The sequence below is a fragment of the Trichosurus vulpecula genome, chromosome 2 (assembly GCF_011100635.1).
Source record: "Trichosurus vulpecula isolate mTriVul1 chromosome 2, mTriVul1.pri, whole genome shotgun sequence".
Lineage (NCBI taxonomy): Eukaryota > Metazoa > Chordata > Mammalia > Diprotodontia > Phalangeridae > Trichosurus > Trichosurus vulpecula.
In genome coordinates, this window is record NC_050574.1 from 179,905,461 (window position 1) to 179,918,909 (window position 13,449).

The following is a 13,449-nucleotide window of genomic DNA, read 5'->3' on the forward strand; positions in this document are numbered from 1 at the left end:
ACACTTCATTAATTATTTCACACTGACTCTAAGCAGTTTCCTCACCTATAAAATGGGAACAATAATACCTGTAGTAATTCCATCACTTAGTTGCTTTGCAAACCTTTTTTACTATTGACAAATAAAGGCAATATTTTGCCATAACATTTGTCACTATTTCCTTTTAAAAGTAATTATTTCATGTCATTTAGAAAAGAGAAAAACTTTAAAACCTAAACAAAGCCCTAAGAGGCTGTTTATCTGTAGAGATAGTATATTAAAAACAGTAAATGGAACAATAGTTAGCATTTATAGACTTTTTTTCTCCAAATAGCCCAGTTAGGAAACAGTGAAATTATTATCACAATTTTACAGATGAGGAAACTGAGGCTTACACAGGTTAAGTGCTTGACCCAAGCCAAACAGCCAGTATTTGACAGAGCTGAAACTGAAACTCAGGTCTCATCTGTAAGTGTTCTTTCTTTATAGCACATAATACTCTATGCATACTAATGCATTTTAATTTAATAACAACTTTTTAAAGCTGCTATCAGGTCTAAACTAAGCAGTTGACAATTTTTAAAAGAACCCTCACCCTACCTGTAACTAAAATAAGCCAGTGAATATCTTCATATAGATCATCAAGCACTTTGTTGTCAATGGCACCTGAACCAGGTGAGGCAAGTAGCTGCTGCTGATGTCTCTGTAACTGACCATGGAGCCTTGTCACTCTATCTTCTAATAAACTGAAAATAATGAATAACATTAGAAAATTCAGTTATTAAGGATTTATAACAATATAATCTCTATAAAGTATAAATTGAACTAATCATGATATGTAAATATATGTAAAATAAATTTCCATTTTAACCATATCATAATAATTTTACTTTATTACATGTAACATAGCATTAACTAATATTTTTATAAAGACTCATAGTTCACAGTGGACATTTGAAAATAGAATATTCCAAGTGTTTATTTATATGGGTCAAACCATTCTCGTACCATGTTTTCCACACTTTTTCTGCCATCTATCCTGTAGTGCCTGTGCTCCAAATGTATGTGCCAAGGTATGCAACCATGAATATGTTTCTGTCCATTTGTTCCAGTGAGGTGGAATACGGGGTAGGGGTGTTTAAAAGTCTTTAAACCTTTTAAGTACTCTCCAGGGCATTTTGAATATAGAATATTTTCTCCATGGGGTTTCTTTGGACTGTTTGTACCTTGTAAGAAGAGGTATACAGTGTTCTGCAGCAATTCTTCCTAGCATTCCTACACTGGCTAGTTGGTCGGAAAACTGGTCTCGGTCATCTTCCTGAAGTTCACTTATTTCTTCTTCTTCACGTGAGGCTACACCATTGGCGGTCTATTACAGACAATTAAAAGAAACAAAGATTAAAGAATTGTACCATTAACTGATAGGGACATTACATAATCAAAAAAACATATACTTATTACATTACATAATTTCCAATATTCCAAATCAGTTAAAGGGATTGCTTAGGATGCAATGGGTTCGCTTTCTTAACTTAGTTGCTGAAGTAATTCTACTCTTATTATGAAGAATGCAGGAAGAGAAGGAAGTTGGCAGTAGCTGCCATTCTGCTAATTTATGTCTCCATACACAGTGCACCAAACCACCAAGAATCTAATCCCCATCACTGAAAGAATATGGAGTTGTAAGTGATATAATGATGGATGCAGATATTTGCATAGGTAGATATACTCATATCAAATTGACAAATGAGAAAATCCCTGTGGGTTACTGATAACTGGACTGAGAAGAAAAGTGAGAAGAGAAGTAGGGAGAAACATATACCAACAGGTGCTACCCATCCCCATTGTCTCTGGATGTGGTGAAACTACCCCCCCCCCCACCACTCTCATCCCTCCAACTTTACCCCCCAAACATTAACACACAAACCTGAAAGCTTTAAAAAAGGGGGGGAGGTTAAGAAATGTATGAATTTATGCAGCAACAAAAACATAGAGTCTGACTCTAAAAGCAGACTAGGACACCTGGCCTGCAAACACCTTAGAAATACAGAATCATTGAATTTTACACAGCTTGAGATAACCTTTTAGTTCCAATCTAGGCCATCCCTGATCCTCAGGGAAACTTTCGTTTTATCTTACTTAATACACTGCCTAAAATTCCAGCAATTCGGGAGAAATTTGGAGTAATAAAAATAATTTTTAAAACATGTAAACAGCATTTCACAATCAGATATAAATGCCCGAAAGTTCCCTAACGTTTCTGAATAAATTCAACTAAGTTGCTTTCCTTCGAAATCATAGATGAGATCATTTACAGTAAGAGAATAATAGAAATTTTGATTGGAAGAAGAAAGGAGATAAGGAGAGAAAGAGTAAAAGATACTTCAAAGCCCTTTATCTGGAGCCTTGGGACACTAGGAGAAGGAAAAACTTACAAAAAGGAGGCAGGGGAATGCCAAATACCAACTTCAAAACTCTACCCCATCCCCAGCTTTTAGGACCCCAGAATGCAAACTAGTAAGATCAGCTCTATAATTTGGCTACATTACAGTATTAGTGAACTAGTATGGAAAACTAATTACTCCTTAATAATACTAGTTATTTGATCCAAGTCAATATGGAATTTCGAAAATTGCTATCCAAGTTCAGAGAGAAAATTGATGAACTCAAGTATAATTTTCACACTTGCTTTATTTTTCTTGCTCTTTTGTGATATGGATTAATATAAAAATACATTTTGCATTATTTCACATATATAATGGGTATCATATTGCTTGCCTATCACATCGGGTAGGAGGGAGAGAATCTCAAATTCAACATTTTTAATAAATGTTAAAAAATAATAAATTTTTAGAAATTTTAAAAGAACTTAATACATATAAAGGACTATGAAAAACCCTGAGGTTACAAATTTTAAAAAAGCATGATAGTTCCTGTTCTTAAAAAAAAAAAATGTTAATCATTTCTTTGAGAAATTGTGTTCCAAGTTCCAAGCAATCTTCTCACAAATTTTAGACTTCTGGGTTACAGACTTTTATAGATACTTTTCTCCTCTCTATGCTGAGGGAAGAAACTGCAATCTTTTCTTCTACACTGGCTTTTCCCTTATCTCACACCCAAACCTAGACTGCGTTGGTTGTAAGCACCTTCTGAGTCTGGTCAAAGAGGTTTGACCCCGTTTGATAAAAGCAAAAGGTTAAGTGCTTAAAGCAGTATTGAGAACAGTTAATTCGTCTAAATCTTCAGAGATCTTATCAGGAGGACAGGGTGGTATAAGGGGTAGAGTGCTGGCCCAAATCAACACCCACCTCAAGGACTTTCTAGCTGTATAATCACTGGCAAGTCTGAACCTCTCCAAACGTTAGTTTCCTCATCTAAAAATGGATAATGATACCGTGTGGAATACCTGCTCAAATGAGATATTGCTTCTTTTATACAAATGTCTGTAATTTGAATGGGATGTCAAGGGTTCAATTAAAACATAAAAAACATACCAAATTCCTTGTACCATCTGGAGCAGCTAGGTGGCATTGAATGTAGGAATTAAAGACTTGAACTGCATGCTGGGTAAAGAAGCCTTTATGGAAATGTTTGTCATCTTGCACCAAAGTCAGCCAGGACTCCAGCAATTTATCATATGCTTCCATATACACCATATCATCTTTATCAAGCTGTAAGGAAAAACATATATTCACAAAATATACAACCAGAGAAGTAAAACTAGGAGGATTATCAAAATGGAATACCGTCTTAGCTAACTACAGAAAAGTTGAACAGATTACCTAACTAAATTAAGATTTCTAACTTGACAACTTAGATCAATGGACTAATTTTCATATTAAGCAAACCAAATGTTTTAAACTTCTTAAAATCTCCCAAATCTTTTAACTTTAATCCTCAATTAATCTTAAAAGATTCTTAGAAAAAGCAAGAAATGAGGTGGGTTTTTTTAGGGATATAAAAATTCAGGCTGTCCCTAGACTTGAGACATCCTGTATTAGTAACTCTAATAGTACAGAAACATGAACGGCTATAGCGATACAACTCTTTGTAGCAGCCAAAAAGACCATTATTATAATAAAGACATCTGACACTTTAAAAGGCTTTTAGGAAACACTGGAAAATTATTCCATGTGCCTGTGATTCAGACTGCAAAAAAACAATTAATGCTGGCACAGTGAGTCTCAGCAAAATACATAAGACAATGTTTAAAATATATAAACAAAATGTTACACTCTCTGAACCTGAAAGCAAAACCAGTTTAATACACTGAGTCAAAAAGATATTTCATTTGGGAATGAAGGAGGACAAGTTCTATGTGGCGGAAAAATAATCTCTAAATGTTTTTATTGAGTATGTTGCCCAATGCTTCAATAAAAAGTTTAAAAAGTGATTTCAGTAGTCATTCTCTTAATTATGTCTGAAGCACTATCTTTCTTTAAAGTTTAGATTTATATTACCCTGTCTATATAAATACAAATTATATGTTTGACTCTTTTTTCAAAGTCTTAGCTCTGTGCCAATGATTAATATTACCTGCCTCTACAGCACTTTAACCATAAAAACATTCCTAACCTAGTGTAACCTAAAAAATGTTCCTACAATGATCTAAATAAGGATATACTTTAAAACTAGAAATTTAATACCCAGAAAAAGTCTACTGTCCTCAAATTCAAGGATTTGATTAATGAAATGCATAAACTAGTCAGAAGACTTTGATATGCAGAAACACTATATATATGAGCATTTCAATACTTCTTTATGAAGAACTTCCCTTTCAACTACAGATGATTCCCTTCTGGTATTCAAGAAGAGTTACAGAGAAATACTTTACAAATAAGAAATAAGATAGCTAAGACTTGCTCTGTGTCCCCTGAACAGCCTAAAAATAATTTACCCTTAGGAGGTTCCTGACATCAAAGTATGAGATGGGGGAAACCACTACTGAATTTTATGTCATTTGTTCATAATTATCATACATTTGCATAGAATTTCCCAACCATTCTGTTGAACATTTCTTCATTTTTTTCTTGCATACTTCTACCTACAATTAATGATCCAAATATTTTAACACCAAACACCACCCTTGAAAAGTGGGCAAGACATATTTGTAGGGGTTGTGAGGGAGGAGGGCAGAATAGTGTGGATCAAAGCATTCTCACAGGCTACTGGCCCAAAGAACCAGAAAATGGAGAATATTTTGCCAAGAGATTGCCTCAGTTCATTCTAAAGCTACAGGAAAAAAAAAATTAAGAACAATGGTATTAGCCCTGTTAAAGGTGGATGTGTTATAAAATATCCAATTCCAGGCCAAATGTGGAATTAAGCATTATTTTAAATTTATGTTATACCGATACATGTCTATTAGGAAGACTAAGTACAGGACAAGCGAGGGAGGCGGCTGTCTCCTGAAGGTCAGATTAGTTAATTCAAAGAAGGTGGCCATGTAATGAATTTTTTTTGCCAAAGCAACTCTTGAAAACCTGAGTTAAGAGAGATTTAGTTCTGCAGTGGGGAAGAAATACGCACACCAGTAAAAAATTAAGATCTTACAAGTAGTAAAGTAAGAAAATATAACAGCAATTCTATCCCTGAGTAGGGATCTCATAATAGGAACTGGTTCCAACACCCTTCCCCACCTGCCAAAAACATTTGTAACAGTATGTAATTATACATTAAAGGAAAGTTTCTAGATATAACAGAATGGATCAGTTATTCCTTCATAGAGCCCAAAGTTAACAACCTGGTTGAAGAATCCCCCTCCCCCCCCCCCCGCAATTGCTTGACTACTGTGACCTTGTGTTGTGTGATGTTATGGCAAATAACTTAAGATTCTCTAGGTTTCTGTTTTCTCATGTGTAGAAGGAAGAATTTGGATTTTTGATTTTGAAGGTCTTTTTCAGTTCTAAAATCCTATGATTTTATGAATCACCAGGGCTTCTGCCGCAGAACAAGAACCCAAAGTTCCAAGGATCAGATTAACACCATCTGGGATACCACCAGCAGCAGTCATGATGGGGATGGAGTTCCTTTTTTGTTTCCCCCCTCCAGACTTTGGATTTCACTGCTGAGGAGAACCTGTGGGGTGCAAACTCCTTCACACTAGAATATCAAATATTGCAGATTGGCAACTTCTCAATAACTTTAGTCTTTAAAAGCTGAGTGGGCAACAAGAGGTTAAATCACTAGGTGATAGTCACATAGCTAGTATGAGCCAAAGAAAAGGTTGGAGCCCTTGAACTACATACGCTATATCATGCTGGTACCTTTCATTATGTTCCATAAATGAACCAAATTCTAGCTAAGGCTGAGCATTACTTCAATGATAACAAATTAGCCCATAGAGAGTACTATTTTTTTTTTCCAATAAAAGGTAATAAAAACAGCACCACAGATGTAAAGGCAGAAGGAATCTTAGTGATCATTTTGTCCAATTTTCTTTAGTACACTCTTAAGTAATTTCACTTCTGTGAGCCTTAGGTTTCTCATCCATATAATAAAGGGGTTAAACTGGAGAACTTCTACAGGTTCCTTGCAGAGAAGGGAAAAGGAATAATAAACATTTATTAAGCACCTCCTATATTCCAAGCACTGGGCTAAAAATGTTGTATAGATATCTAAGTTGATCCTCACAACAACTCTGTGATGTAGGTGCTATTATGATCCCTATTTTATAGATAAGGAAACTGAGGCAGGCAAAGGTTGAGTGACTTGTTCAGGGTCATAAAGTTTGAGTTGTCTTCACTCTAGGCCCAGCGCTCTATCCACTGCACCACGTACCTGCCCCAAAAACTCTAACCTTATGATCCTGTGAGTGTGCATGTCTGTGTGCATCTTAATAAAGTTTGTTGACTGACAGTTTAGAAGGGAAGATGCTAGCAGTTGGGAAGAATCAAGAAAGGCTTCATGCGGACAGTGCTTCTATGTATCTCCCTATATAAATACTTCTCTACGTCTATCGTTAACACCACCATCTTTTCAGTTTCCTCACTCTATCTTAACCCACACACATGCCAGCAATCGACATTTCTTGCCATCTCTACTTCCACAACACTTCTTGTACATTCATCCCCTTGACTTCATTTACAAAGCTGCCACCCCTGTTTAGGTACTGATAACCTGGACTGTTGCTTTCTGTTTGGTCTTCCTGACTTAAGGCTCTCTCTACTCCAGTTCATTCTTCATACAGATGCCAAAGTAATTCTCCTAAAGTGCAGATCTGGCTATATCACTCCCCTAAGTACACTTCAGTGACTCTCTATTAGTTCTAAAATCAAATAAAAATTCCTCTGTTTAACATCTGAACATTTAAAGCCCTTTATAACCTGACTCCAATCTGTCTTCTTTCCTCACTTTAGAGTCTAGCCATTTCCTAGCTTTGTCCACAGTATTCCCTTTCCTCACTTCCCACCCTGGTTTTCTAGCTCCCCTTTATGCACGTTTTCCTGCATTAGAAAGTAAGTTCCATAAAGGTAGGAACTGTCTTGCTTGTTTGTACTTGCATTTCTAACACTTAGAAGACTGTCCGTCTGTCTCTTTAATGGCCTTGCTGTTAATAACTGCGCCACCCCCCCCCCAAAAACCCACTGCTTGCTACATGAGCCTTTGTCTTGAAGAAAGAGAGAAATTACATAAGGTGAAAGTGAGAAGGAAGTGTACTCCAGGTATGGGGTATAACCAGTGCAAAGGTATAAAGATGACAGATGAAGTGTAGTGTGTTGTCTTTCACAAGAACCTGGCCCTGATCAATGGCATCTGTCAGCATACCACGCCTGGCCAATTACCAGAAGCCAGTCTATTAGGATGGGCAGAGAGCTGAGTAGAGAGGCTCAAGCTAAATGTTCTGTGACTCTATACAGAACAGCATCAGGCAGACAGCCAGAGTCAGTGTGGTGGGGGGCTTAAAACCTTTAAGATTCAAGCCCCATTTTACTCTATTTGGGAACCATAAGTGGGTGGAATTTAACAAACTATTATATTAGTATCTAAGTTTCAATGCTGACAAATAACTCCAATTTTTTTTCACTATTTCCCTTGAGCAAAGCTTTAAACAAGTAAACAGGTAGTTTCTCAGTTATTTTTAATGACTATTTTCACGAAATATTTGGTGTATAAACAATTTGCATTTTAATTTGTTTACAGATAATTTATTTTCACATATATGAAACTATGTGAAGTAAATCATGGCAGCTGTCATGCAATGAGTATTTCACAGGATAAAAAAATTAATATAAGAAACACATTCCAAATCTGCTATAAGTTCTGTAGTTACTATAAGAAACCAGGAATATTCCATTCTTTCTATAATTAATTTCCTCAGACCAATTATATCATAAGAGTTGACAGTTACATAGTGCTTTAAAGTTTACAAAGTATTTTAACAAGTATGATAAAAAATGTCAGTGATGATTTTAACAATGAATTAAACTCTGTACTAGGCTAAACTCTGAAGTACCTAAATACTAGTCACTTTAATATTCAGCTGACAGTATATCCTGAACCCCAAACTGATTAGAAGTAATTAAACACTGCAGCTTATTAGAAATACTCTGGAGATAGAGGACTTTTTTTAAAAAAGGCTTTCTTTGACAATATTTATCTATAAAACAAAAATATAATTTGAACTGAAATTGTCAAAAGTTACCCAATCTACTTTTGATCTAGGACACTCCATCTCTCAGCTCCAGGCATTCTCTTTGGCTGTCCCCCACACCTGGAACATCCTCCCTCCTCTGCTCTGACTACAGACCTCCCTGGCATCCTTTAAGTGCTAGCTAAAAAAACCCACCATCTTCAGGAAGTCTTCCCTAACTCCTCTCTATTCTAGTGTTTTCCCTCTTAATTATTTCCTCTTTATCATATAGCTTGCTTTGTATATATCTGTTTACATCAAGTGATGGCCCCTTTAATCAAAACTCAAAGAAAATAAAAATCAAACTGGGAGGGGAAGACCCTCAGGGTTCCCGGCCAAAAAGACAGGGAGTTACTATTTAGTATTTACATTCATTCTGTGCAAGGAGGGCAGGTACTTATTGTCCAATCTATGAGCTCCAGAGTGAACTGAGTTTAAGGATTGGTTTTTGAGGAAAAAATCTAGACGGTAAACCAGAAGTTAAGGAGGAAGCCTTCAACCATCGAAATATACCTTCCTTTGGACAGAGCATGGAGAAGGAGATGGAAAAGGAGAAAGGGGAGAAGGAGAGGGAGGAGAAGGAGAGGAAGAAGAGGAGGAGGGAGAGGGAGGAGGGGGAGAGGGAGAGGGAGAGGTAACTCACACGTTGTTGTGTTTGTCCTTCGTTCTCGAAGAAGACCATGACATCAGGGAAATGATGACATGACTTGCAGTTGGCTTTGATTTGAGTGAGGGAGGGCTGTGCAAGGTCACCAGCCTCACTTTCTCCTCCAGAGCCACCTGGGTCCAGTGGCCAGATATTCACCAGAATGACTGGAGATGGCCCAGGACACATTGGGAGACCGTGGTCCTTTCAGGTTCCTTAAACTCAATTCACTCTGGAGCACTGATTGGGACTATCTCTTGACTAACTTCTTAAAGAGGCCTATTCACTGAATGGGTGTTACCTCTTTCAAACTGAGAACCTGAAAAGATCTTAGCCTAAAAGGGCCAGGGTCTCCCATTGAGAACGAAAGACAAGCAAAATTTGCTTACGTGCTATCTCCTCTGTTAGACTGTAAACTTAAGGGCAGTGACTCTCTTTTAATTCTTTGTTATCTCCACTGATTATCATAGTGCCTGGCACAAAGCAGGTGCTTAATAAATCCTTACTGATTGCCTGATTGAGCATTACTGTAGGTTGAATGTGATCAATATGGAGAAGTGCAGGAAGACTAAAGTACCAAAAGAAGTAAAGCAAAATGAAGTAAGCAGAACCAGGAAAACAGTATACACAATGGTCAAGAAGAAGAATAAAATAACTGAAACTGGGTGTTATGAAACAATCATGACCAAACTAGGTCCAAAGCTATGAGAAGGCACCTTCCTCTCTTCTTGGCAGTGATGGGGACTATGGGTGTGAAAGACATCCCTTGTAAAAACTTTTTCAAAGCTTTGGTTTACACTTTGCTGTTTTATGTTTTTTTTTTAAACTTCTCTCCCAATAAATTACCTACAATTTGTATTCCAAACTGGAAGCAAACTGCTTGATATAAGGACTATTTTGTCCTTACAATCTCAGCACAGGACGTTTTGTACGTAATATTTCGCACGTAGTAGATGCTTAATGAATGCCTGCTGAATAAAATTATTTCCTTTAATCCTCATAACAACACTGTGAGGTACACACTTAATCTTGTTTTCACACAACTCAAGATTTCTTCACCATTTTCTTTCACAAGCCTATACAATTTCAAATTAATTTTCGACATCTAGGTCCTTTTCTGTTCCTAAAATGGACAGGTCAATATCTACTGGTCTATAAAGCCTTTCTTCAAATTTGTTAAAATAGGGTAAATATATTTTCTAGCCACGTTTCTCCCTCTACCCTTGAAAAATCTGTGCTTTACATGGATTCTATCATATGAAATGGATGAATATTATTTAAATTTCCTTCCTATAATGGTGTTAGAGACAGGCTCAAAAATGGGTACATGAGGTCCTTGAAATTCTATTAAAATAAAATAAAGGATAATGACACCAAATTCCTTCACTCCTTTGTAACTTAAAGTTTTAGTGAAGTTCTAGACATTGAATGGACTTACTGAGTAACACTTGTAGTTCTTTCAGTATTTCTCTTCCTTCCCAGTCTGATATATTCTTCATTCCTAACTTCAATCAAATAATTTTGTTCTCTGATTACCATAAGATTAGATTATCTGACTGTGAGTCAAACAATTAGTATACTGCTATGGGCCAAAGGCCTTAAATAGATTAGGCTGGCTCTAAAAGATGTTCATATTGAAAAACCACCATAGCTCTGCACTTCTCTGCACCTCTATCCCTCAACACATGAAAAAAAGGCAGAGTCTAAAGAACAGGGACCATCATTCTATAAACTTTTAGTTTTTTGACTTCAATATTCCTATGTCAGATGAGGATATATGGTAAGATAAGACCTCCCCAGATAATAAATACACTAATTTTTCTATATTCTGCAGTTCAGGCAAATTTGATAATTATATACAAAAATTGTTAGATATTCTATAGTTAAGAACCCCAATTTCTTTAAACTGAGAAAAAATGTAAGAGTATTATTTAAAAAAAAAAACTCAAATCCAGAAAATAAAAAGCATATAAGCTCCTAGTTTATCTTTAAATGCTGTTCACTTTAACCATTTCAGAACAGGAAACAAAAATCAAGAAAGGGAGATATTAATTATGCTAAAATCTCATTAAGCTATGCTTCATTAATTCAGAGTTTAGACAGCATATGGGTTCAAGCTTTGATTATTTAGACCACACTTCATGTCCATGTCGAACAAATAACCTTTGTGCCTCAGATATTCAATACCACAATTTTTTTTTAAAAAGCAATGATACTACCACCCTTCATTCTATCCCATAAAGGATTATCAATTCCTTTGCCTTTTCTCTTAGAATCATACTCTGAGTACCATGATTATTAGAATTTTGATGGGGCTTCACAAAATTTTAAACAGATCAAAAAGTACTCATTTGAAAGTATTCCTTACACAGACACTTGGTCCTTCACAGGAATCTGATATTTGGAAGCTACCTTCCAACTATTTTTATATTTTCTAAATACCCCTGAATTAAATATGATAGATGCCCAGATCTACACATTAAACCACGAATGATTAAAACAGTTAAAGGAAATAGAAAGTTTCATTAATTTAATTCATTTTTTTAAATGGCAAGCTGAAAAAGTGTACCAATAGATGTTTAACATAATTATAAAGTATTTCTTCTTTCGCTTTTACAAAAGTCTTTAACAGCCACTAGGCTGTAAAGGGAAAGCTAATTTTTAAGCAATAAGAAATTATGAGAAAATAATGAGAAAAATCAATTACTTATATAATTACTAAATTTGCTTAGTTTAATTCAAAATGAGGAAAGTTATTTAAGTATTTCTAAGAACATCTTTAACATTAATATGTTTTTATGTGTAATACCAGTTGAACTTAATAGCTGCCATTAGATCACACTAGTCAAAGAGATCAGCACCCAAGTCAGAAAAGGATGTTAACAATGGTAGGGAACCCAATTATAGCTGGATTATTTTCAAAAAATTCTAAACTTTAGATTTCTAAAAAAAAAAAAAAAAGATATTATACCATCAAACCAGTACCTTTTTAACTTTTAGAAGCATTTTATCAAAAAGTCATACCTGAACTCTGAAGTAACAATTAAAAACTCTATTATATAAGAGTAGGCTATTAATATTTTAGAGGGAAATTTACTAATATTTAAGTGCAAGTATTTTTTTAAATTTAACCAAACACTAAATTATTTCAAAATTGAAGCTCTAAAGACCTAAATTTTCCATTTGTTGATGTACTTTCAAACTAGAATCTCAGAAGTCAATTTGTAAATGTATTTGTCATTCCTCACAGTCCCAATTTGTAACAGAATATGCATGCCAAAAGACTTATGTGTGAAAACAAAGCAGGCTATAAGCCATGGAAGCCCTCATTTAAGACACAACCTCATCTTTCAAAATACCATCAGAGTATAACAGATTTCCAGGTGAAAAATCAAAGAAGGAATTCCTACTTTAGAGTAGTTTACTCACCACTTCTTCCAATGCAGCACTTCGCCCAAAAGAACAAGTGAGGTGTGTGAGGCAGTTAACAAAGGAAGAGAAGAGTTCATTTGGAATGGCAGTTAAAACATTTCGAGGGAACATAGTTATCAAATTGCTGATAATGCTGGAGATCCCCACTGCTTCAGAGTCTTCTATTTCAATTCTATAGATCAAAGACACATTTATTATTGAGCAGGAAAGAAAGGTTCCCTCACACATACCATCTGTTCATTTTCAAAGATTAGTGCAGTTATTTCATGCTAGTTATCAATGCAGATATACTTCCAAACGTCAAGAGGAAAGAAAGTCACCTGTTACTTATTCCTCTAACTGCAAAAATAAAAATGAAAAAGGACTTAAAATCGCTACTATGTTTAAAGAGGGAAGTTAAGTATACATACCCATTGATGGTATTCAGTAATCCCTCGATGAAATGTGCCAGGTAATCCACTTGTGAACCTTCATCGGGAAAGATGGGTCCATGAAGAGAGGCTAACTGGGCTAGGCACTGGAGTGAATCTTGTGCCATATCTGAATCTTCTCTGATTTTACGATGTACCTGTAAGAAAAGAGTCACTGCCAATTCATAAAAATAAATTCTCTTCATCAAATTACATGTCTACCTCTCCAAACAAGAAACAGCTCACACTAGCTGTTTATTTTTAAACGAAGTATTTAATTCCTAAATCAAAGAACACTTAAATATTATTTTATCCTCCAACGCACTAACTTCATAAGCCATAATTTTAAA

At 35.5% G+C, this 13,449-nt stretch overlaps 1 protein-coding gene across 2 annotated transcripts in view; it reads right to left on the reverse strand.

Annotated features, from left to right (window-relative positions):
* The window catches only part of XPO4 (exportin 4), a 130,538-nt gene that overhangs the window by 31,835 nt on the left and 85,254 nt on the right, over positions 1-13,449 (reverse strand). For both annotated transcript variants that reach the window (XM_036743679.1, XM_036743680.1), the window contains 5 exons: positions 13,100-13,257; positions 12,687-12,861; positions 3,474-3,650; positions 1,206-1,348; positions 580-725 (listed from right to left, as the gene is read on the reverse strand). In XM_036743679.1, the coding sequence (XP_036599574.1) occupies positions 580-725; positions 1,206-1,348; positions 3,474-3,650; positions 12,687-12,861; positions 13,100-13,257 (799 nt within the window). The remainder of the gene's footprint in view (positions 1-579; positions 726-1,205; positions 1,349-3,473; positions 3,651-12,686; positions 12,862-13,099; positions 13,258-13,449) is intronic.